The sequence below is a fragment of the Pogoniulus pusillus genome, chromosome 23 (assembly GCF_015220805.1).
Source record: "Pogoniulus pusillus isolate bPogPus1 chromosome 23, bPogPus1.pri, whole genome shotgun sequence".
Lineage (NCBI taxonomy): Eukaryota > Metazoa > Chordata > Aves > Piciformes > Lybiidae > Pogoniulus > Pogoniulus pusillus.
This window is the reverse complement of record NC_087286.1, coordinates 14981945-15008227: the sequence shown is the minus strand read 5'-3', so window position 1 is coordinate 15008227 and position 26283 is coordinate 14981945. Positions and strand designations below refer to the sequence as shown.

The window sequence follows — 26283 nt, the reverse complement described above, 5'->3', positions numbered from 1 at the left end:
GAGGTAGGTGCTGGTCTCTTCTCACAGGTTAATTAGTGATAGAACAAGAGGGAATGGCCTCAAACTGCACCAGTGGAGGTTTAGATTAGACATTAGGAAGAAAAAATTCACCAGAACAGTGGTCAAGCATTGGAACAGGCTGCCCAGGGAGCTGGTTGAGTCACCAGCTCTGGATGTGTTTAAGGGTGGTTTAGATGCAGTGCTTAGCAATATGGTTTAGTGTTGAACTTGGTAGAGCAAGGTTAGTGGTTGGACCTGATGATCTCAAGGGTCTTTTCCAACCTGAATGATTCTATGATGCAAAAACTTTTATAAGCACCTGCTGTGATCACATCTCCCAACCAGAGTCATGTTATCTTTCAGAGTTTCTATACCATTTAGATACAGATACAGACCAAAGCTTACCTGATAAAGTCTTCAATTACTGCTATAAAACATGCCAATAATGTGTAATAAAATCAAAGAGACCTCGAGAGAAGATGTACCACTGTTAACTACCCAGTTACACACATTGTTTATGTGCCTTCAATGCAATGCACAACAGAACTACCCCAGTAAGTGACTAGAAGTTACTTCAAAGATGTAATTTATTAAAGTTATATCTCAGTTCCTTCCTGCTTCTGCTTGTGTTGGCAAATGTTGCAGATGTTTTCCGTAAAGGAGAATGTGAGGATAATTAAGTAAAATCAAAGGAAAAAGGTAAAATGTATAAGAGATTATCTGCTTTGAAGAGCAGAGGTATATGCTGACTTTAAACACCCCACAAAAAAGATTTGGTATTAATTGTATCACTACCATTTCACATAGCAGCCGCACTACCCAATCCCAAATGCAGCTACTGATGATTCCAGCTCTCAAAAACTGGCATAGGTTTCATCCAAAAAAATCCAACAAGATTCCCAATAATCTCAGTCACTGAAAACTGCAAGATCCCAAGTCAAAATGCAATTTGGAGAGCCAGCAACCTAAGAAAAAACTGAGAGAAGAGTCACTTTTGAAGATGTAAAGATGACTGCTGGGACTCTGAGGTACTGCAGTAAGGCAATTCTGTTCCTTGCCCTTCTAAAGCCTTGTATTAAAAACACATTTATGCATCATTATGGACTTCAAGAGGTAACTGTGAATTACCACCAACCCTGGAAACATCAGGAAGTTATCTCAATCCCTATACTCAAGCGTAAATCCAGGCCTACAGAGCTTGTGCAACCTGGAAAAAGCAGAAATATGCTAAGTTTAAAAATCTGTTTCCCTACAGCCCTTTTTTGTTCTCCCAAAGGTAGGAGCAGGCACTATTTAATACTATGAACTTCCATTTTTTTGGTAATCTACAATTGCTAAATATAGAGAAACCTGTATCTTTGCAACTGGTAAGATTGCTCATAATACTTGGATTATTTTTTGTTTCCTGCAGGCTATCTCCTTGCTTTCAAGGAAACACTTCTAAGAGCTTTTGAGAAGTACAATAAAATGACATAAGGTATTGTAAGCATTAACCAACCCAGCCCTGAACTTCAATGCTACTTACAGGTCATATGGTACAGGTTGGCTACAGTAGATGACAGAACAATTGTATTTTTATTTTTCCAGATTATTAAAGACTTCTTCCAGGTCAGCAGCTATTCAGCATGCCACAATGCTCAACACATGGCACTTTCCATTCTCTCTCACATTTGGCTTGTACCTCTTTCCCTTTTTATTCCAAACTCCCATTCACTGATCTGCATAAAATCTTTTGAGACAGCAGATACTTCAGCAGACTTCTGCCCATGCTACACAACACTCCAAGTTCTAAGGCATGCACTCTCCAACGAACAACAGCAAATGATGTGAGTTCAGGACAAGATGGAAGCGTTGCCATGGACATGCCACCTCTACCATCAGTGCAGAAATGGCAACCAAAGCACCACAAAAGAAAGGTTAATTTGAGGTTAGGAAGCAATATCTGTACAGCAATGCAAAACATCAGCTTTGAAAATAAGCATATTCTTCTCAAATACATTGATTTGCCAAGCACAAAATTAGGAAATTGCTTTTCTTTAAAGAAAGTATCTCCACATATTTTCTCAACATTCCAGAAGCAAGTATCATTCTAGAAGCCAAGACCTTCATGAACATCAGCCACGAAATGCTCTTTGAAATGAGGTCCATTTAGATCAATATTCTCCTTATGCAGTTAGCACAATACTATGCATTGATGTAACTGTGTGAGAAAGGCTTTTAACACTTTCTCCAACTAGTGTCATTTTATCGGAAATAAGTCTTTGTGGCAAGCACAAGCTGTATTCCCTCCCTCCCTCCCTTTCCCTTTCCTTCCTTCCTTCCTTCCTTCCTTCCTTCCTTCCTTCCTTCCTTCCTTCCTTCCTTCCTTCCTTCCTTCCTTCCTTCCTTCCTTCCTTCCTTCCTTCCTTCCTTCCTTCCTTCCTTCCTTCCTTCCTTCTTTCCTTCCTTCCTTCCTTCCTTCCTTCCTTCCTTCCTTCCTTCCTTCCTTCCTTCCTTCCTTCCTTCCTTCCTTCCTTCCTTCCTTCCTTCCTTCCTTCCTTCCTTCCTTTTCTTCAGTTCCCTTCCTTCCAAATTCATTCCTTCATTCCAAATTCCTTCCTTTCTTTCTCCTAAGTTTACATTAGACAGTTCAGAACTATTCACTGCAATGCCTCTGGTAAGCTGAGGATACTCAGCTCTGTACTTCCCTTTCTGCCAACACAGCTGCTGTAGTTAAGCAGCTTAGACAGTGTCTAAATATAGAGCTGGGCCAGATGCGGACTAGCTGGCTGAACATCCTTCAGACTCGGGTAAGATTCTGCATAAGGATTGGGAAGTTAATTGGAACAACTGGTAGAAGACTATTTAGCATCTTGGATCAGGAAAAAGAAACCATTCAGCTGACAGGCTGAGACTCCTACTGACCCCATCCAGAGTATGCAAGTATTATCAGTGACCAAACCTACTCCAATTTTTCATTTACACTTGGCTAAAAGTTGCAACAGTCCCCTCTGGACACAGAGATCACTACAAGTAATTCAAGTCTCTGCCCCACCCGACACTGAAGGACTTGAGCATGCTCTGGCTACCAGAAGGCCACTTGGAAAACTAAGATGCATCTTAGGGATAGTGAACTTTTATTTCACATCTTCTTCCAAATTATTTCTGTCTCCATTTCAAAGGATTCATTTTGACTTCTCAGTTGTAACTTGAGAAAAAGCCTTCACGCCTATGCAAACTGATGAAGTCTTGCATCTAAGAAGGGGAATTTTCCACTAAAGGAGGCTCTGCAACAGGATTTTTGAGGATGGTCTTTGGGTGCAGACATTTCTTTCCACAAGTCAGATTACTTTCACTGGAAGGCAACCATTTTTATACTTTCTCTAAAATTTTCATTAAGAATTAAGGAAATGAATGAAAACAGATTTAATATTAGAACGACAGGAAGCTCACTTTTAACTGCTGTGTTCTCAATGGAGCTGGGGCAACAGGTCGACACTTTTAAATAATTAAGCCAAGGTTAAATCAAATGCAATTCAATCCATTTACTTTCAAAGTCTCTGTTAAAAGATTAATGGTTACCATGCTAGTACCAGCAAGTATTAAATCACTTGGAAATCTGCAGGCTGTCATAAGCTTTCACCCCTTCTAAATAACCTTAAAATCATACGGAACTGGACAGAGCTACACCCACAAAAACACCCGAATCACTGATGCATCAAAGTCTCTGATGTGGCCATGCTGGGGAGGGTCTTCTGGAGGGATCAAAGCCTTCTACAATGCTCCTGTTCATTCACGGCTCCCTGTTCTTCCCACATCATTCAAGTCTAGTCTACTCCAGTCTTTTCTGCACTCTTTTTGCACCTCCTTCAGTTTGTTCTCTATGTTAACTGTGTAACAGTACTGAACTCAGACACTGCTAAAAGCATCAGAAGCAATTTAATTTTCCCCACTAATCTGGTCTATTTTGAACATGAAACTAAACCACCAAAAGACCAGAAACCACTGTGTAACAGTGCTAACTTTTACAAACAATCCTTGCAGCACCACCTCAACTTACGTTAAGTACATAATTAATTTGTGTATGCCTGGACAAGTGACAGAAAAAAAAGGACTATCTTGTTTTGGAGGAAAAGGTACAATATAGATGAAAAAGATGAATGAATTATTTTATTAAATGGACGCTTACATCGCTGAGTCTTTGGCTGACTTTGAAAGGAAGAATATCTGGATTATGGGAAAGAGAAAAATGCAGAGTATTCTAACAGCCAGTACTGGATTTATTTCCATGGGTGACAGTTAATCACTCGTTTTGCCAAACCTCCATACACACTAAATACCTGTGGATACTGTCTTTCCAGCACAAGTTTCTTGCTTTTGCTGACCCAGCATACTTTGTCGGACACAATGTTTCTCTGCAGGATTAGCATGCAAAAAGTCACCACCTGCAAAAGTGCTTCAGTCAGTTATAAGTAGATCTCAGGATGAAAAAAAAAACAAACCAAACAACTCCCCAAACAACCAAACCCCAGAAAAATGCAATAAAAAATGACAATATAAAAACATTAACTTCCAATTCATGCGTTAAGAAAGCTGCTGTTACTTGCTTTTTCCCATTTTTCTCTCAAGAACAGTCTTAAAATCTAATATATTACACACCAAATGAAAGGTGATAGCTTAATAACTGAGTAAAGCTAGTTAATGTGGTAAACAGATGGGATGCTCTGGCTTCAGTGTATGGCAGACAGGCAACAGCACCAAAGAGAAGAGCTCAGAAAAATGAAGGTTCAGTAGCTTTAGTGAGGCTTTCAAAAATGGAGCCTAAATTCTATGTGATATCCAGGGCAAACAGGAAAAGGACAAAAGAACTATAAATGAGACTTGGAAAGTGTCTAGGTCAAAAAGCCAGGGTGGGTTATTAGAATGAAATGCAGGATTAAGATTGGTAATGAACATTACCATTATGTGTGACTGTGGAAGGAGAAGCATTTAAGCCACAGGGATACCCTCATATCTTGGATTTCTTACCCTTTTAGTAGTTGAGTTTTAAAGAGTCACTTAATTATGTCTACATAGGAATCCTTTTGTGTAATTTAAAATAGATTAGAAAAACAATCAGTGTAAGAAAGCGTTCTTGTTCAAGATTGGAAAATGACAGTACATCATTCACACAAACACTTAGGGAATGTACAAACATGCTTAGAAAATGTGTCCTGGTATATCACAGGGGAAACAAGATCAAAACAGCTCCTTAACATTCTAAAAAGGAATATTAGAGCTCTTTAAAGCTACACACAATTAATTCTGTGATTTACTAGCTGTGCACTGGGCATTTTATCATTCAGAAAGGTCTTCCTTGTTGTCTGTGCAAGATTATCTCAAGGTGTTAGGACTTACAGTGCACACTAAGAAATTCTCTGAGCGGTGGGATGCTTCCTGGGTTCCTTAAACAGTCTTCAAAAGGTTCTTCTTAGCAGAAGAGAGCATTACAGCCACAAAGTTGTATAATAGAAACAGTGGGGTTTGACATTAAATAGACTCCACTAAAGCAGATACTCGACCTTAAAATTCCTAAATGTTTTTCAGTGTGGGAAAACTATTTCTGGCATAAACAGATAGAACCCAAACAGTAATCCAAGATCATGGTACACAGTTCATATTTAGGGAAATGCTTCAGTTTCCTAATACAGCCTCTTAAAATTTTATTTTCTTGGAACACTCTTATTGCACTATCAAATATATACTTATAATACACTGATACATGTCCAAGTTTATACAGAGCTACTTCCCATAAAAATAGCATTTTGTGGGTTAAAAAAAGGAGAACCCCTCCTCCCCAAACTCCATTAAGTAAAACTACTTTTTCAGTTTTCTGAACTGCTTTCCTTTGTTGTTGGAAAGTATACACATGAGCTTCATTATCATGTCATCATCTATCTGGACTTCTGAAAAGCTTTTGACACAGAACCCCACAATAATCTTCTTGTTAAACTGAAGGGATATTGATTTGATGAGAGGATTATTTGGTGGATGAGGAATTGGTTAAGTGGTCACATCCAAAGGGCAATGATCAATGACTCAATGCCCAGATGGAGGTCAGTGGCAAGTGATGTCCTTCCAACCAAACCACTCTATGAGTCTATGATTCTATTTAAAGTTTCTTTCTGCAATTTCTTTTTTTTTTCCCCAATATAATCTTGGCTCCAGTGTCTATCCTCAGAGAAAAAAATGTAACATAAAACAATACCCATGCCAAAGCAGAGCTGTTGAACAGAAGTCAACACATCTAGAAAACAGTATATATAGACACCATACTAACTTATGATATATTATCTTACACAAATGACTTCAAAATGTGTTTGAAATTCTGTTTCTAAAGGGGATAACAAGTGGCCAACAGCGTTCAGGTAACCTTTATAAGTTGTATATCAAATGTATTAGCTGCATGCGGATAAATCAATATTCAAAAGCAACACCTTACCCAAAATGTGGGCAATGCAGGGCTTAACCCATTTCTGTGCTACTCTAAAAAGGAAAAGAGTCTTAGAAATCTTTCCTAAAGCCCGGAATGTACATGCGTAAGAGATTGTTCAGCATTCTTTTGCAATGAATTTAAACTACAGATCAACATGTTCTCTTAACAATTCTCATGCAATGTTTGTGAACTTTAAAAGCTTTCCTTGTTTTGGTTTTTTGTGGTGTTGGTTTTTTTTAAGGCATAATCTTTCAAATTATAAGCTACTAATTTCATATTAGGGTCAACATAATTAATAGGTTTTTAAGCAGACCAAAACATTCTCCTATCAAGAAATTACAAGTGACTTAAAGAGAGACAGACATAACATCTTTACAGCTGAAAAAAAATTTCACTATGGCAATAGGGAACTTATGAATAAGGTTTATGCAGACAAATCTATGGGCTCCAGATGGTGCCTGGCCTCTGCAACCACGCAAATCATTATTAAAGATGAAACCACCGTTTCTTTTCTGTTTAAGCATGGAACTTGTCTCAGAGACTGTTAGATACATCAAAGACTCTGTTTCAGCTTCTGTACAGGAACCAACCATGACAAGCAGGCATTAATCTAGAAACCACACTGCTCTGACAGCACTCAGTTGAGAAGAACAGGAATTATTCTGGTATCACTGCAAATCCAGTGGTTTATCTCTGTCAGTTTTGCCCAGTGCTTCTCTTCAGGAGAGGATATCATCCCTGGAGATCTGAGAAGCAAGGCTGCAGTGACGCAGCTGCTTGGGAGAACTAATAAAAAATAGATGCAGGCAGGTGATGGAAGGCCTGGTCACAAGCTCATAATTCATAGACCTTCAACAGCATTACAAACATAAATTAGGTACCTTAGAAGGCGGGAACAAACAAAAGATTCAAAAGAAAAGGTTGCAATTGGATTTTTAACAATTATTTTCTGGGAGAACTGCCAGCTGACATTTCTTTTATCGAACCTCAAGAAAGATACGGGCCTAAACAGTAACTCATTCACTGTAAAGCCAAATGTCAACACACACACACACAAAAAACTTTTTAAAAAGGTCTACCAGGATCACATCAACCAGGACAAACTCTTGATATGCCTAATATAAATGGTAATTAATAGACTTATTTTAAGTGCAGGAAACGATAATGACTGGGCCTGCTACAAATACGACGGCAGAATTCCTCAGGAGCTAGGCAGCACAGAAAGGTCGAGTAGAACCATTTTATGAATAAATCATGACTTATTTTCTGACCAGACTCTCGCTCCCTTTTCAAACAAGCTGAGAACAGAACCTGTCTTCATCTAACCGAGAGTTCAACCAGAAACATGTACGACTGACTGCACTAAGGAAATGACGCCTCTTATTTTAATGTTTGCAACTACTGTCATGCAAATAAGCACAACAGCCAAACAAGATTGGTATTCCTTTTATAAAGAATCTCCTCTTTTTTTGCTGAAAATGAGAGCACTTCTTTCTGATGAAAGCCTGTATGTATGAGAAACAACTGATTCGCCACTCTGGCTCAATGCAGCACATGTATTTTAATCAAAGCATGAAAACCATCTGTACGATGATTTCTGTACCACAACTCTTGGAAAGTGCTCCGTTGTTAAAGACGAGAAGAGGATCAGAAGGCTGCCAGCCTTGGCATGGCCTATTTTGAGTCTTCTAAGATGCACTGTGCAGTGTTTATCGCTTCCCAAAGAAAGGGCCAGAACAAGGAGGCACACTGTTCAACTTGGATGACAGTTTAGAGAGTATTTTTGGAGGGGCTTTGCAAATAGCTCATGTCTTTTGAGAATTGCCTGAAGTTATCTAACTTTTAAATGGGGGATGTCTATGCAGGGGTTTTGTTTGCCCTGTATCCCCTTTTCTTTCTTTGTGACCCAAATTTCTTCAGAAAAAGACTACAGCTCTGGCTGAGATACACAAAACATTGCCACCTGTAGTCAGTGCCAGTAGGGATTAAAACAAAAACAAAGATTAGAAGCATCTCCACAGTACTTCAAATGGCTGTGGGCATTTTTTCAAAGGCAGGTCTAGCCCTGCATGGCACAGGAAAAGTAAACTCTCTTGAAGAAGACTGTGATATTGGTTAGGGAGATTTCAGCTTTCAGAACATAAAATTGTCACTGACAGCTGAACCCGAACACAGCCAGGGCTCTTCTGGCAGCAGGATGTAGCAGCAAACAATTTAAATTATAGTATTTCCATGGGTTTTCTTCCTCTGGGTATAATGATGATTATTTGCAACGCTAAGTGGCACTGCTAAGTTTGCCCACGCTGGCCACTGTACTGCTCAAAGGCAGCACTGGCTCTCAGAAGGAGGTACTGGATGTGCTGTGAGCGCCCTGCTGATAACGGTTCTGCTGGGTGCCAGCATACCAGGTCCTACAGCAGGAAGGCAGGCCGGAGATGCCATCCCCAAGCTGCCATCTGCCCAAACAGCGGCATTTTCAACCGAACCCGCGCGTCCCTGGCCTGCCGCGGCAGACAAAGGAGCCCCCGGGCGCAGAGTCCAGCAGGGGGAGTCAGGTGTCCGTCACCGCCGCCGCTGGCCGCCGCCGCCGCAGCCACCAGGCCCCGCGGCGCAGTGCGGGCCGCGGGGCCGCCGGGCAGGCCGCGCTGGGGGCTTTCTGCCTCCCTGTAAAACGTCAGCTCAGTTTACACGTGTGCCTTGCATCGACTACCCCACAGCGGCTTTCAAAGCGCTGAATGGCTGAACTACTTGTCTAATAATTCTGTAACGACAAATATTTCCACTGAGAACTCCCCGAAGTCAGGAAATGCTTCCCAGCGCCGCACGCCGCCTCCGACCCTCACGACTGGTTATGCAAAACACCCTACCCCTGCAAACTTCTGAGCCAATGCAGTGCTTTACATAACCTGAGAAACCCTTGAAGCAAAGCAGCTGACCCTTCTTTGTCACAACTATTTCCCTTAACCTCCCCACTGTCTGTAACTGCAGCACAGGGAGGTTTGGTGAGAGAGAGAGAGAGAAGAAACTACCAAACCCACATCCTTCACTGATTTTGAGTTAATGCAGTTTATGTCCCAAATAACACGTCCATGTCACTAAAACCATGAGTATTTAGAACAGATGTTCTTCTGGTTGACATCTGAAAACGAAGCCCTGTTACCAACATTATTTTCCCATCCCAAGCAATACCCTGAATTCTTTGTCAAACTTTCTTGCTTTCATCACTGCTCAGCTCATCACACAAACCATCTGCATAAATAAAGATGTAAGCATCTGCTCCACGGCAAATGGTCTCAGGGGCAGATGTTTTTATCCTCACATTCATGTCACTGGCTCGGATACATTATTTGAACAGATGTACACAATCTGAAAGTGTCGTGTCCCACAGTGAAATGTCTCCAACTGCTTTCTATCAAAGTACATAAATGCTATTTGCACCTGCATTTATGTTAATGGCATAAAGGCAGCAGGGGTTCAGCAAAAGTCAGAGCTGATGCTAAGAAACACATTTGCATGGCTAATTGAAGTTTGGGATCTCCCAGCACCAAATGACCACAGCAACATAGGCACAAAATGCACAAAACCATAGAACAACTTTTACCAAAAAAACCCACAACTATATATATATATATATATATATTTAATTAAAAATAATCATACTCAAGAAACAAACCCACGATTGCAACCTGTGATATGCTTTTTAAATGTGTATTTTAGAAAGTATTAAATAAATTCCTAGATAAGTCAGGTGGAGGTTGGTCTCTCCTCCCAGGCAACCAGCAGCAGAACAAGGGGACGCAGACTCAAGTTGTGCCAGGGGAGGTATAGGCTGGATGTTAGGAGGAAGTTCTTCACAGAGAGAGTGATTGGCATTGGAATGGGCTGCCCAGGGAGGTGTTCAAGAAAAGCCTGGATGGGGCACTTAGTGCCATGGTCTAACTGATTGGATAGGGCTGGGTGACTGGATAGGGCTGGCTGCATAATCTTGGAGGTCTCTTCCAACCTGGTTGATTCTATGATAAACCAGGACTTCCTTATATTTTGCACAACAGATGTATAAGATGCACAAGTATTTCATGTTAGAGTCATTTAACAACAACATTTCATTACCCCCACAGGCAAAGATGCTTCAGTCCTATATGGTGCATTGGTATTCGATGCACAAGTATTTCACATTAGAGCCATTTAACATTTCATAACCCCCACAGGCAAAGATGCTTCAGTCCTATATGGTGCATTGGTATTTGATGCACAAGTATTTCACATTAGAGCCATTTAACAACATTTCATAACCCCCACAGGCAAAGATGCTTCAGTCCTATATGGTGCACTGGTATTTGATGCACAAGTATTTCACATTAGAGCTATTTAACAACATTTCATAACCCCCACAGGTAAAGATGCTTCAGTCCTATATGGTGCATTGGTATTTGATGTCATTGTGGAGGACTATAAAAAAATACCCCAGCACCTTCTCAACAGCAAATACTAACATGAGTGTGAAAGAATATGATGCTTCAACAATAATTTTGTAATTCCTAGGGAAAAAAGTAAAATCTGAGATGTGAAATATTTGTCATTAAAGTGCATCTATTTGAACACAGAGTTACAGTTGCTTGTTATATAAATGATAATTGCCTGTCTTACAAAATATTTTAAACTGATGAAAAACACACCTGAGAGAGTACAAATCAAAATATAGATCTCCTGCTATTGTGTGACAAATGGTTGCAGGGAAGAGTTTATGTTGCCACTCAAAGAACTTGCACTAACTGTTGCTTCCACACTCAACTGAAAAATAACAAGAATTTGCAAAGTATAGAAAGACTGACAGAAATGCCACATTGAAAGGAACTGATGGATACATTCTACTTCCAATACAAATAAAAGGGTTGAAAATAAATGGTAAGAAATTGCACCAATGCTACAGTTGTATGTAAATCATTATAAATTGCTAAAAGCTTCAATATTTTCCAAGTGCCATAACACATTTAAGTGACAACAACAAAAAAAAAGGCTGATAGTAAAAGCATACAAACACCATGCTGCGAGGAGTACAGGTGCAGATTATCAGGATTTCACATGGATATACCTCTTGGTCAGGATATGGTTATGATTTTTTAACATGAACCCTCACTTCCAAAGTTTACAACATGGCTCTTATAATCCACTTTCTGTGCAATTTGGTAACAGATAGAATACTGACTGGAATGGAATTTTCTTTAAGAAAAGGCATTAAAATAATCTCCAAGTAAATGATTCATCAATTTCAACTTTGCAAACAGCTTTGCAGTCTATGTTCTCCTCCTGTTATTCAGAAACGGCTTTAACATAAAGATATGGTGGGGAGCTGGAACTAGATGAGCTTTGAGGTCCCTTCCAACCTGAACTATTCTATGATTCTATAACACAATCAATTGGACTACAACAGTTGTCAAATCCTGTTAAAGGAAAAATTAATTCTAATGCTTAAAAGCCTTCAGTATTTCACTCATAAGCACATAGCTGTATAGAGCATGCTGCAGGGAGGAGCTTTGCACTACACTAAGTACTGTCTCCCTTGAAAGAATGGTCCCATTAGACACAGAACTCATCAACTACGCTCCATTTGCATGATGTCTGTCTGGAACAGCTTCCTCAGAATTACATCAGCATCATAAAACTACTCTTCACAAAACAGGTAAAGTATAAACTCGCATGACAGTAAAAGCTCATGGCTTCAAGTTAAGTAACATATAGTGCTTTTCTTAATTAACATAAATATTAACAATGGAGACTTAACAGACAACCTGCAATGGTTCTGAAAGGTGCATTAGACCATCATCATAGCCATCAAACATTTACTCACATTTAAAAGTATCATTAAAAAAGACACTGAAGTTAAAAATCATATTTAAACATAAGCGTTGTGACAAGGAAATTAAAGCTACTGCTGCACGTTTAGAGGCTTGGGAATACACAGGTGCAGCACAAACACCCTCAGTAATACTAGAGGGAAAAATTCAAGATGCTAACCCCACTGAAAACTATATCCAAAAAGATGACTTCTGAAGAGCCAAAACATAAGAGAAATATAGTTGAGACTTAAAATATGTTAGTAAGAACAGAAATGCTGGAGAAAAGGCATTTAAAATCTAAAAATCTAAGGTTATATTTAGAAATATCTATTTTTTTGTTTGTAGCATAGCCTGAAAGTAACTGTTAAAGTTTGATCCCCAGTTACATAAAGATCAAATATGACAACTAATTTCCAATATCTGAGGATTAAATACATTTAATAAGACCTGAACACTTAATTCTGCAGAATCAAACAAGAAGCACATTCATCTATTTCAAGTTTCAACTTTATGTGGTAACAGTAATTAGCAATGTCCTAAAGAAGAAAACAATCTTAGCTAGCTATTGCAATTCTTCAATGTGATAAATGTTGTGGTATAATGGCTTTTAAAAACCATGTTAGGACAGAATAGCAGACATGAGTCATACAGTGATTTATTAATGATGATATTTCTTCCATGGTTTGTATCACAAACAACTAATTTCTCCAAATAAGTACAGAAAGTATACTATACCTGCAGAGAAAGTTAAAGGATTCTGCATTATGCCCTTTAATAGTCACAACAAATGTGCCTGCAAAAAAGAACCAAAGACACTTAGACATTCTGGTAATTCTTCATAAACTAAAAAATAAAAAAAGGCAGACCAAAGGCAATAATTCTCCAAAATTATGTATCAGAATGGTTCCCAGCATGCACATACTGCCTGCCAAACACCACTGGAGTTTTAAACCATTTCTCTGGCTCACACACGCCCTTACGTGTACTCTCCCATTCCAAGACTGGGTACAACTGCTTTGTGTCATTGAAAACCCCGTTACAGCCAGAAATGAGGCCAGTATCAATTCCAATGTGAAAATGCACTCTACAGAATCACAGACAATGCAGGGATAAACAAACACTTTCCTTCAAACATCTGACTGCATGGATCCCATGTAACTGGCAAGCACGGTCTTCCATGGATGCCACAACAGAGATGTTAGCTTGCATTTGTGAAGCAAACATTACACTGCCACCTCTCCTGATTCTGGAACTTACTGCAAAATTTGATGCATAATGTTTGATATAAAGTAGAATCACATCAAGTGGCCACTCAGTAGTTTAAGAGCTTGCTATTTCTTTCTAATGCAGTCACTGTGTTGCTTGAGCTTTGGTCAAGTGTGATTCAACAGTCAAGTAAGAAAGACAATACAAAACTGTGTTTTTACCCACTTAGATTACCATAAAATGATCTAGTTTTTTGAATGGTTGCATAATAGTTTGCTTAAGCTGACCACCATTAACACATTAATAGTTGCACAGGCTGTAAAACTCTTCTCCTGATGCAGTTGGAGACTTTGGGAAAGTACATGTTGAGTCCACTGACCAACACATGGAAATCCAATTACCTGGGGGTTTTACTTGGATCTAGGCTTTCATACCAGTGCCTATCTATAACATTTCCCATGAGCAGGGCCAGCTGTGCAGATGTGCAGTTTGCTTAATTTCCTGACCAATTTAACAGTTGGTAGAATCCTACACAAAGAACATTCTTGAATGCAATGGACAGACTCCAGGAAGATGGTTCTATGGCGAGCAGTGAAGTATAAAAGAGGCAAAACCAATTCCATTTCCAAGAAGTTCAACAGCAAAGTGTAAACTAAAACTTAGTGTGGCTGCTGTGAGGAGCAGCAAACAGGTGAGGCTCTTTGGGACCTCTATCTTCTGTGCTGAGCCATACATAACAAGGAGCTCTTGCATGTCAACCAGCACCTCCTGGGGCAGGTTTGCCAATGCCTATCAGCACATCCTAGGCTGCCTCCAAGAGCCTCTGTCCGTGGTACTTAACCAGTCAACCTCTGATCTGTCAGACTCGGGACACACACATGTTGGATCCTCTATGTGTAGTTTCACATTGTGGTTGCACATAGACAACTCCCCCTTAACATACAAGAATAGATCAGGCCACATTGATATAACTTTAGAATGGTAAAATGCTTTTAGGAACCAGTGTAGATTTTCAACTTCCCCCCCAGAGTGTGAGACATCCTTCATCAAGACCATACTGCTCAACAGAGCTATTCACAGACACAAAGGCAGAAGTTTTTTCTTTAGGATCCACTTTAGGGTTTTCAACACTTGAAAGCATACTGAAGCAGTTAAAGCAACATATGTTCTTGTAAGAAACAAAGAAATTATGTTCAAATGAAAGTTCTCAAAATTATTACTCTGAAATCATATTTTTATATGCATTCATCATCCTTCCCAGTTGTAAGGAGCATTAAATCATTTCAAAGGGTGCCCTACTTATGTAGACCACTTCCTCTTAGAATTATAGCACACAAACCAGACTCCAGGATAAAGATCAGTAATTCTTAGAATACCAGGTGGGAACACAAGCTCCACATCTTCTTCTAATCACTCACAAACACTAATGCTGTGACAGAAAATGGGACCATAAAAATCCAAACACTTTGAACAGACAACTCTGATTTGAAAAAGATTAATGTGCACAAAGATAAAGTGCAGAGCTAGTCCTGATCTAGAAAATGCAGTGCTTATCTGACTGAGTAGTGAACTGAGCAGCTACTGTCAATAAGAAAGAAAAAAAGCTATAATGTCTCAAATTAATTTTTTAACTTCTGAACATTTATGTCTTTTTTTTTTTACAGCTGTTATACTTAAGAACCTCTGACTGGCCTTTATTTTTGCAGATCTTTAATCGAGTAACCTTCGTTTTTCGGAAAAGCTGAGCAGCTCAACAGATATTTACTATCTACATATATTAATGCTAAGACATGTATCAAATCTGCAGCCTATTATATTCTATATAATCTTGAAATCTGTTTTCCTCAGTTTGTAACATTACTTTTGAACAATAAGTAATGTCATTCAAGATACAGGACTCCAGAACTCAAAGCAGATCTCATACTCCGCTGCTGGCTGGTCAGAGATGAAAAGAAATCTATTACAAGAAACTTGTGTGAAGTGCAGTTGAAATAAGACAGAAGAAAAGTAAAAGTTATCTTAATGCCACAAAATAAGTTCTATCATCCTTACACTACTCATTAGGTTGCCACAGAATAAAAGGGATAAATGAATTTTCAACCAGAAGAAGCAAAAATATGAAATAAAAACCTACCCTGTAAGTTGGTTTTTAGCAATCAAAGGAAGCAGAGCATATACATGGAATAATTTAAAAGCAATCTGCACAAAGATACCCACAGGTCTTTTATATGAAATTGGTGTCCCGACAGACAGACTGAATCTGAGTATCAGGTGAACCCAATTAACCTAATTTGATGCTTGTCCATACTAAGACATTTATTTCAGATGTTACACAAAAACCTTCAAGATACTACAGAGAAAAGGATAAATAGGCTGTAAAGGTTATGACATTAATTTTACTGTCATTCTCGTGCTTTAAGCAGACATCAAAACAAAAAAAAATCTCATCCTCTGGGAAGGAAGAACTCTCTGAAAGTAATTATAGTACTCATTATCATAACAGTATTAAACTAAACCGCGCTGACCCTAAGTGAATTTATTTTTGGTAGCTTTTGTTAAAAGAACAAAGCTTCTCAGTGATGACTGCACCTTCTAATGCAGTGACCATTAGTTCAGGTACTGAAGGGAGGCATTAAATCAAATCTTGTAATTTCACATTAGGCTTAATTGCAAAGTTTAATTTGAAACTAGGCATGTAAAGAAGTGTTACTTAAATATTATGTAATTTCAGCTCAGAAGAAAAACACACAGCCAACATGAAAAGTTACTTAGTACAGTCATAAAAGACATTCTCCTAGCAGAAACCCGTGAAATGGCAATTTCTATTTCAAAAGCAATTTTAGTCACTCTGTTTTTCACACCTGTTCTTTCATGTGCTCTCTTGGAAATGACAGTGCCATGCAGCCACTATTTTTCATTATTTAGAAACTTCTTAACAGAAACCAAGTTGCCCCAAAAATATGAATGAATTGCACCAGCATAACTTCCAGGAAAGTTAGCACAATCCACTGGTACTGAAGGGCTGAGTTGGACTTGAAATACATTATTAGAACACTGAGGCTATGCTAAAATACTGAGCAAAGTATAAAAATGAGAGACACAAAGGCTGACTAGCATAGCACATAAAAGGATTTGTTCAAGCAAGTATAGTTGCCAGAAGCCTGCAGTGCCTGGCTTCTTTATAAAATCAAGCACAAAATATTAAGCCAACTTGTTTCAGCACATTTAAAAGCCTCCAACCCCCCCAAGCCCCAATAACCAAGCAACAACTGATTTGCATGTCTGAAAAGCTGAAAAAATAAGATGCATTTCACTATCCAAACCTTCAGTCACAGAAGTCAAGTTTATTCTTATTCAAGACTTCCTATTTTAATCACATTTTCATAGTAGGATTTCATCCTACATCAGGAGATCCTCATCCTCATATTCTACATCCAAAGTGAAATGCATGGAGTCACAAACAGCAGCTTTCTTACAAGGGAAATTACACACTGCTTACGCTTCCACGCTCAGGTAATTAATCAGGGAGAAATGTGTGTTTGTGGCAGAATCCTTTTTGACTGTGCCCATTAGGTGATAACAGCAGACAGCCAAAAAGAAACAGAAGCTTCACTGCAACCAGCCACTTTTCCCAGAACAAAGCCAGCAGACTCTAAAACCCAGGCTACTTTAAAATTGTTAGTCTTCCTGTGAGATGGACCAGTCTGAGTGCATTTCCTGATCTTCCAGCCTTAGAAGCAGTGAATGCCACGGTGGCAACCTTGGACAAAAATTCTTCCCTTCATAGCCTGTTAGGTGATGTGCAGAACGGTTGGCTGGCATGCCCACGTTGTGCCCATCTGTCAGAGTGGAACTGTGCCTACACGACAGGTTCTATGCTGCTTCCAGTAAGGTGCTGTTGATAATAACAGCTTATTTATGAAACCACATAGGGCAACTTCAACAGTCAGCTTAAAATGAGCAGGAAATGACCTAGGACAAGACGGTCTGGATTACCAGGACATTGAAGTTCAAATTACCTATCAATTAATGACTTCTCAGAGAGAGCCCCTCCAAAAGGGCTTACCTGTAGCACATAGATTTCTAAGGCACTAGCTTTAAAATCAGTGATGTAAACACAGGCTTAATGATGTTGAACATTAAAAACGCTGCCCAGCTATGAATTGTATCCTTTGTTTCCCAAAGATGCTCCTACCCACCAGAAAGGACTATGTACTTAACAGCTTAAAAGACACATAATCATCTAATGACTGGCATAAGCAACTTAAATCCTATGTGATGTCCACGTTTACTGCCTCCTAACTACATAATAAATTATTCTATAGTGGAAGAATCATAAAATATTAAGTTTATAAGTTAGAAACTAATCTCACTGGAACATCCTCATAAAGCTCGGTTCCAAGTTTAGTGCAAAAATTAAAAGGTCACATTTTGAGTTCTGTGACATTAAGTACCTTAAGTGTTAAAGAATATTGTATTGATTCCATATGTTGTAGATGAAAGGAATTTCCAACATTCAAACAATGTAGTCAAAATTATTTTGCAAAACTGAGGGCAGTTTAAATTCAACAGCCCAAGGAGTGGACTACAACTACAGAACCCTTGTGAAAACTGCAGTACGAGAAGCAATTGCCCAGCTGTGTACTGAGCACATGCAAACAATGCAGCATCCTCCCTCCCTGCTACTGCTGTGCCCCGATTACTTCACACACGACTCCAGCAGAGAAGTTCAGATATTAGCCTGCATTTTTTGCTCAAGCAGTCACATCCCTCTCATCTTCTGGGAAAGGACTGTCACTGCTTTAGTGGACTGTGCTGCATGGAGTGCCCCAGTTCCTGGTTGGAAGCTCCCAGAGGTCTGACCCAGTATATTTTCTAGTCAGTCCGGTATAAACACATTTATTAATACCAACTGTAAAATTTAGATAGACAAAAATATTTCACAGACATGAGGGACATGGAGCTGCTGGAGCGGGTCAAAAGGACAGTCACAAAGATGATCAGAGGGTTGGAGAACCTCCCCTATGGGCACAGAGTTGAGGCTGCTGAGCCTGGAAGAAAGAAGGCTTTTGGGAGACCTTAGAGCAGCTTTCCAGTACCTGAAAGGGAGCTATGAGAAAGCTAGGAAGGAACTTTTCACAAGGTCTTGTAGAGATAGGACAAGTGGCAATGGTTTTAAGCTTGAGGAGGGGAGATACAAACTGGAGATTAGGAAGAAATTCTTTACAGTGAGGGTGGTGAGACACTGGCACAGGTTCCCCAGGGAGGTCATGGATACCCTCTCCCTGGAGGTGTCCAAAGCCAGGTTGGTTGAGACCTTGAGCAATCTGGGCTAGTGGGAGGCATCCCTGCCTATGGCAGGGGTCTGGGACTAGATGATCTTCAAGGTCCCTTCCAACCTGAACCATTCTATGAACCTACGAATCTAGCTTTGGTGACAGTGCCTGACTGATTAGCATCCAGAGGCAGCATAACACCGTGGCTGTGATTCACACTGGTATGCCATTCACCATGCAGCACAGAGGGCATTTGCAAGACAAAGTGTATATCCATAGCCTGTGATTTCCTTAAATGCTACCTTTTTTTGCAGTATTTATTACGGTGTCAGCACAGCATTACAGATGAAACATACCTTCTTATTAAAAAACCTTCACACATTTAAACTTACCAAAAAAAGAATACATCAAAGTCTAACCTGTCCTAGTTTACTGCCTTCACTCACTTATCTTGTGGTGTTCTCATCATGCCAACTGTCCTTGCCAATGGAATTTTCATTTTTGTATCTACCACCCTGTTTGTTGTTTGAAAAACGTTTAAAGGCACAGAGCTTCAAAGACTACAGGACATACTTAATGAAGTGTCCTCAAAACATGTTCATGGAAAAAAAAAAGTGAAATAAACATGCCAAAATTATTTCTGGCCATTGTCCAGCAACCAGCTGTGGTACACAGACTATGCTAACCCTGGGAACATTCTTCTTTCTCTATGGGCCTCCAGCTTTGCCTTCTGTTCCTAAGGATATTTGTATTTCTAATTTCATTCAGTTATATCTCAAACTAACCAAGACCAAACCAAATTAGTACTTCAAGAACTAACCAATTAAGCATAACTAAGCTTTTAAAACAACTAAGCTATTGTGGCTTGACATACACTACCTTTTCACTTCCCACAAAAACCATGTCATGGGACACCTGTACTGCTTGAGTCCTGTTAACTCTTCACATTCTAACACTGAAGTTCTTCTCACTTAGGGTAATTAAATAACTTTCCATGTATGGTTTTGAATAGTGGCACTAATTCCTACATGATGGCCAAATTCAAGCCTTGGTAGCTATGTTCAGTGTCTCTAAATGTCAGCAGAGTTTTAACTTTTTGAGGCACTACTCAAACATGCCCAGAGTTAAAGGCAAAGTTCACCCTGCAAGTGCAACTAGCAAGGGACAGGAAAGGTGACAAGACTTCTCCCAGTACATTGGCAATAAAAAAAAGGCCAAGGAAAACGTGGTCTCTGTGCCTGAGAGAAGAACCAGGTGACAGCACTGAAGATGCTGACATTACAGCATTACCAACAGCAGCTGAAGACATGGATCGGTAAGAGAATACAACTGGACACATACAAAGACATAGGATCAGAACAATGCATCCAAGAGTGCTGAGGGAGATGGTTGCTGCCACTGCAAGGATGTACTCTAATATATTTTTAAGTCATGGCATCAAGTGAGATTCCCAAAGATTGGAAAGCAGCACACAGCACACCCATCTTCAAAGCAGGCAAGAAAGAGGATCTGAGGAGCTAGAGGCCAGCCAACCTAATCTCAGTCCAGAGAAAAGTTACGGAGCAAAGCCTCCCTGAAGCCATTTTCAACCATGTGAAGGACAGGGAGGAGGCTGGGAACAGCACACCACAATGGCCAGCACAGATTTATCAAGGTTCTATCATAATCAACTAACTCAACTACTTTGTGTGATGAGATGACTAGTCCTGTGGATACTGTGAGGGCAGCCTGCATTTGCTATTCATCTTGACTTTATGAAAGGTCTTTGACATGGCCACTCACAGCATCCTCATACCCATACCCATGGTGAGATACGTACTGGAAAGAGAATGACAAAGTGCATGGAAAACTGGCCAGAGTGTCAGGGTAAAGGTAATCAGTGGTATAAAGTTCAACTGGCAGCCAGTTACCAGTGGTACTCCTTTGGGAACGACCCTGGGGCCAACACTGTTTAACACCTGCATTAATGACTGAGTAGAGTGCACTTCTAGTCTGGGTGCAACTGATATGACACTGGGATGTGGGGAGCAGGACCTCTGTTCAGAAGGACCTGCATAGGCTGGAGGAAAAGAACTATCAAGAATCTGTGAAACTCAACAAGGGTGAAGGTGAACACAAGCACCTTCCTATGGTGTCACTCCATGCAGCAGTACAAGGCAGGGTCTGGCTTGTCCATTCTGATAGTCAGTAATTAGGCAATTCTTTAAATCTTCACTGAGGGCATACTATCTGCCTTTTCAAGGTGCTCACATTATGCTTTCCAAATTCAGGCACATTAATTCTCCTTCCTCTCCAGCCTTCTTGAATTTCTCCACTGTTCTGTGATTTGTTAAAACTCAGAATTAATAATTCATATAGCTTCTCAGCTTTTTTTTTTTTTTTTTTTAGTATCTGTAGGTGTCAGTACAGCAGATTTAAAAACATTTAATGTTAATAGTTGCTGGTAGAGTGATAATACATTCTTTCCATCACTAATGATGGAGGAGGTGAGATGTAAAAGTATAATCCAGCCTCTTTCTGAATACAGAACATAATATTTATTGAATATTTATGCCACCTTCTGCACAGCAGAAATCTATCATCCTTGCCTGTTATTGGACTTTTATCATTAACTCAGCTTTTGTACCCTTAAAGAACAGCCTCTATATTTAAAGAACTCTATTGTACTCTACTGCCCACAGATTTTTATTAATATCCTTACCTCCTTAACGAACCGTCTGCAAGCCATGTGGTGCTGGCCATCACCTGCTCCTCATTCTTTAAACTATATTGCTAACTTCACTCCCTTTCTTACCTTGTTTTAACCAAATATATCATATTTCCCAAGAGAAGAGGAATTGCCTTGGGAATATCTAAATGAGCAGGTAATTGTCGAGTTAGTCAAACTCCTATGCTCAAGTATTCCTTGCTTTTAAAGTTTACTCTTTTAAAGACTGAAGCAGGAGATGTGTGTAGGTAGAACTTGTTCTTGGCTCCTAATATGCAAAGTTAGGTCACAATTCCTAACATATCTACACTATTCCACGTGGATCATAAAGAAAGCCTGTGTAGAATTAAGCAGAATAATGTGGCTTTTATTTGTTTGAATATATATATAAGAAGAGATATTTTAGAAGCTTCAGAAATTAGCAGTGGCCACTTGATTTACCAGCACAAACTCCTTTGACAAGCACCAGTTTGAATTATCCCAATTTTCACTTATTTAATACAGAATGAATTTTAAGGAGCTACCCAGGTTTCTACAATCTGACTGATTTAAGGCTCCAACACATTTAGTCAGTCAGAACACTGGCAGAGATGACTCTGCTCATCTTCTGAATTTTGAGAACCACTAAAGTAGGTAATAAAATGTTTAACATACAAGACCACAGAAAAGTCTGTAAGGTTTTCTTGTGCCATTTTAGTTTTCACAGAGGTTCTCCAATACATGTTAATATACAAGTTATGTGAGTCCACTAAATTTTCATTACAAAGCTGTGATTTTTTACCTTTTTTTCCCTTTAATCTATCATTTCACTTTATCTCAAAACCTAGCACTAAGGAGCAGAAATATGTGAGCCTGGACAAAGAACATGACATAGCATAAAATTTAGGTAAGAGTTTTACTATGGAAAGAATATTAGTAATTGCATTTCTTTGCCCTTGCAGCAAAGCAGAAAACCCTGCATATTATTTTTACCATATTCACCTTCTCTCTGCAAAGGCCTTTCATTGAAAGTGAAACTACTTCTGATCTGTGATGTAAATGCTATACTTTTTTACACGCACACACTGGTTGAATGCCAACAACCTGCATCTTCTTCAGCTTCCAACATTCATGTATCCATCCCAATTACATTTTTTAGAGCACTGGGGAAGAGGAAAAGAGAGAAAAAATGATATTAAGTGTCAAAGACATTTTCTACTTTTCTTCTACAAGTATTTCCAATCTGTGTGAATTTGCTTACTGTATAGAAGCCTTATGATCCATAGCATGTAAATGTCAATGATCATGCTACAAGCTTGAACTGAATTAACCCTAACAAAGAAACACCAAAGGGCAATGACAAAGAGTTCCATTCAAATTCACAGTCCCCTGATTAATCTAAAAAAATAGGATCTAGGAAACTGTCCACCTCGCTAGCTACAAGCATCTACTGTATTTAAAGATTATGAAAATCCACAGACTGGAAACCAAATTCATTCTATGCAGGTGGAAGAGTGAGCTTTAGGTACACAAAATGTGATGTCTGGGATAGGATTTTTAAAAGAAACCCCCCAAACTAACAGATTCCATACTACAGATACACTTAAGAGACCACATAGAAAGTGTAAAAGTACTATGAGCAAGATGGCAAGAACAGAATCCTTTCTACATAGGAGAAACACCTGTGTAAGAAAGGTGCAGTGTATTCCTGTTTCCTAAATCTTTCCAAGTTATAAAATGTCTTTTAAAGTTATCTGCTTTCGTGACTGTTAATCTAAAAGCATACAATCAAAAAGCCTTAAAAACATAGACAGAACTCTAAGAAATTCTGGGGAATACTTAATCTGAAATGTTGAAAATGTTATGATGGTTCATCTTCTCTTGGCACAGACAAAAAAAAGCCAGCATGTCCACCACTATACTTCATCCACGTTTCTTCAGTTGCTAAATTGCAGCCTCTAAATAGGGAAAACTGGGCAGTAAAACTTAACATTAGTTAAGCCTGTTGGGCATCTTTTGCTCCTCTGTGGCACAGAAAATGTTTAACTTGTCAGTAAGAGCTACTGCCATCACTGACACTGCATACTTTCTGTAAATGGTCAAAAGCAACAGACACCTGGAATCTTGCTTGTTAACACTTCTGCAAACATCAATAAATAGCATAAAGCAAAGTGTTTAGAGAGTTTTATCCCTTAAGAAAACCACTGCCTACTTCATTTAGTAAAAATCCAGTGAATGAGCTGGATGCATGCTTTATAACCTTTGAAAAGAGATGCATGCAAAAATACCTGAATGGTCCAGCAACAAAAAATGGAGCTGTTAACTATTAGGTGTAAGTGGGAAAACTATCACCTTGGTACCTCAATCTTTGTTTCCCATTCCAGAACCTGAAATTCATTCACAAATATGAGCATGCACATTAGTTTATTTCAGATAAACAACCAATTGGGGTTTTTTTCACAACAGGTGTAATTCAGAAAGCAAAAAATGTTATGCAGATCAAGTCCAAGACAACTGTCTACCAACTAACTCCAAAAGTTCTACAGAATCTCATCTAATCTGAAACTACCATTTTCACTGCCAAATCTTTAATGCACAGTTATTCTTGTCAGCTGAGCATCATCCCATTTTAAGTGACAGAAATCAGGCCCATTTCAATCTCCAAACAAGAGATGGCAGTTTCACCCAGGATACCTGTTTTTTCCTTCTCACAAGCAGTGCTCAAACCAAGGAATTATAAGTGGGCAGTGTAACAGAAGAGAGATTTTTGCCTCAAGTAGTGACTATGCTGTCTGGCAAACTGATCTGTTTCTTTTTTCTTCCTCATACACATTTCCAACAAACTAGGAAATTTATTTCTATTAAGACCATTTTTAAGATTTTGTGCCTAACATTTTCAAACAACAGGAGGCTTCTAAAATCTGGGTTGTACAAAACTTACTTTCCTATCAAGAGCAGAAAAATGTAGCTGCACTGCCCCGCTTTTCAACATTCTATCCTTCTATATATTGCCAGTATTTTATAGCAAGGCTTAAACCTTTTGAGAATTAAAATAAGGTGATGATTTAACACAGCCTTCTAAAATGAACAAGGAGAAAGCTAAAGACCTAGTCAGTAATGTGGAAGTAAATGGCAGCCTTAGCTGTAGGAGATGGTATCTCTTTAAGAACCTGAGAAAAGCAAGAAGGCTAATTGCAAAATTGCAGTCTTGGATCTCAGGATATGTTTCTGTTTCTTCAGAAAGCTGCTTGCTCTTTGAAGAGGCCATCCTGAAACATAAGTGAGGCCTGGAGAACTGGTTGATATTCAAGTTCAACCTCTTCAAAGTGCAAGAATAGTCCAACATTTTGACATGAAGCAGCCAGCACAGAGAGAGAACTCCTAACTGAGCTTCAAGACAAATGCAGCATACACAAGGTAGAAGCAGTAGCAGCTAACTGGAAGAATAAAGAAACAGCACCTTGTGGCACATACATAGAATTAATAAAACAAAGATATTTTGGAATCTCAACTAGTAAGGCATGTGAGAGGCCAAGAAAGGCTTCCATAGGTATAAAAGAGCAACTGGAGGGAACTAAATACTCTCATGTATCATAAGCTGTCATGTGGGAAATCCAGATATTAGAAAACAACAAAACCAAATCACAGCAAAAGTGGTCAAACACTGGAAGAGGGTGTCCAGGGGCTGTGTAGTATCCATCCATGGAGATAATCAAGACTCAATCTAACAAAACTTTGGACAACCTCACTGGACTATGAAAGCAGCATTGTTCTGAGCTGGCCATTTGAGCAGATGACCTTCAGTGGTCTTTTTCAAAGTCATCTTTTCTGTGATGCCATAATGTACATCCACAAGAACACATTACTTTTGGCACATCCTCATAAACTTACTCATTTTGTTTTCCAATATATATGTGTTCACAGGATCACAGGGGTTGGAAGGGACCCAAAGAGATCATTAAGTCATAGAATCATAGAATCAACCAGGTTGGAAGAGACCTCCAAGCTCATCCAGTCCAACCTATCAGCCAGCCCTGTCCAATCAATTAGACCATGGCACTAAGTCCAACCCCCCTGCCAGAGCAGGACTATATAGCATAGCTCAGGTCACAGAGGAGTGCATCCAGATGGAACCTGAAAGTCTCCAGAGACAAATTAACTTCAACATTACTGATTTCTAAAACCTCTTCCTGTGCTACCACAGTATCTTCACATCTCCTCCCTCTTTGGGATCGCTACTCTGTTTCACCTCTCTTTCTTCCCAGAGCATCACTGTAGAACTCTAGGAACGAAGCATGTAAATAAATTACATAATACATAACAGTAAAATTATGTGAATTGAATCAGCAAGCATTACTACACACAAGAAGCAGATGGAATTACAATGCAGTACATACATAGTTGTTGTACACATGATTGCCATAATTTAAAGAACTTATGCATGCTTAATGCTTATCTCAGAACAAAGCCCATAGCCAATTCCTATAAAAATACCAATGTTACTACACATATATATCAATATGTATGCAATATGTGTGCAAATACAAAGAAGCAAAGCTGAAATCTAACCCACACAAAAGCTGATATTCAACACAAATGTACTTGGAAGTCAGGGCTGTGGAACTCATGTAAGCAGTCCACATCAAATCCAGTATCTAGAATAGAAGATCCTGAAAAACAGCTGCACAAAGAGCAGGTGTTCTGAGGTTCTCCCACCAGAGGCTACCACTCTTTTTGCACACCACTAGTAAATAACAGAATTCTGTCACCGCGATGATCAGCTTCTTAGCGGTACTTATTTCTCTGTTATATATAGCTCAAAGC

General features: G+C 39.2%; 1 protein-coding gene across 3 annotated transcripts in view; it reads right to left on the bottom strand.

The window, feature by feature from the left end:
- Positions 1–26283, bottom strand: part of ZNF438 (zinc finger protein 438) — a 46189-nt gene that overhangs the window by 5751 nt on the left and 14155 nt on the right. For 2 of the 3 annotated variants that reach the window (XM_064162638.1, XM_064162639.1), the window contains exons 4-5: positions 13027–13084; positions 4320–4424 (exon numbers count right to left, since the gene is read on the bottom strand). In XM_064162638.1, the coding sequence (XP_064018708.1) occupies positions 4320–4424; positions 13027–13054 (133 nt within the window). In that variant the 5' untranslated portion in view covers positions 13055–13084. The remainder of the gene's footprint in view (positions 1–4319; positions 4425–13026; positions 13085–26283) is intronic. The other variant, XM_064162640.1, reaches the window with a different exon arrangement.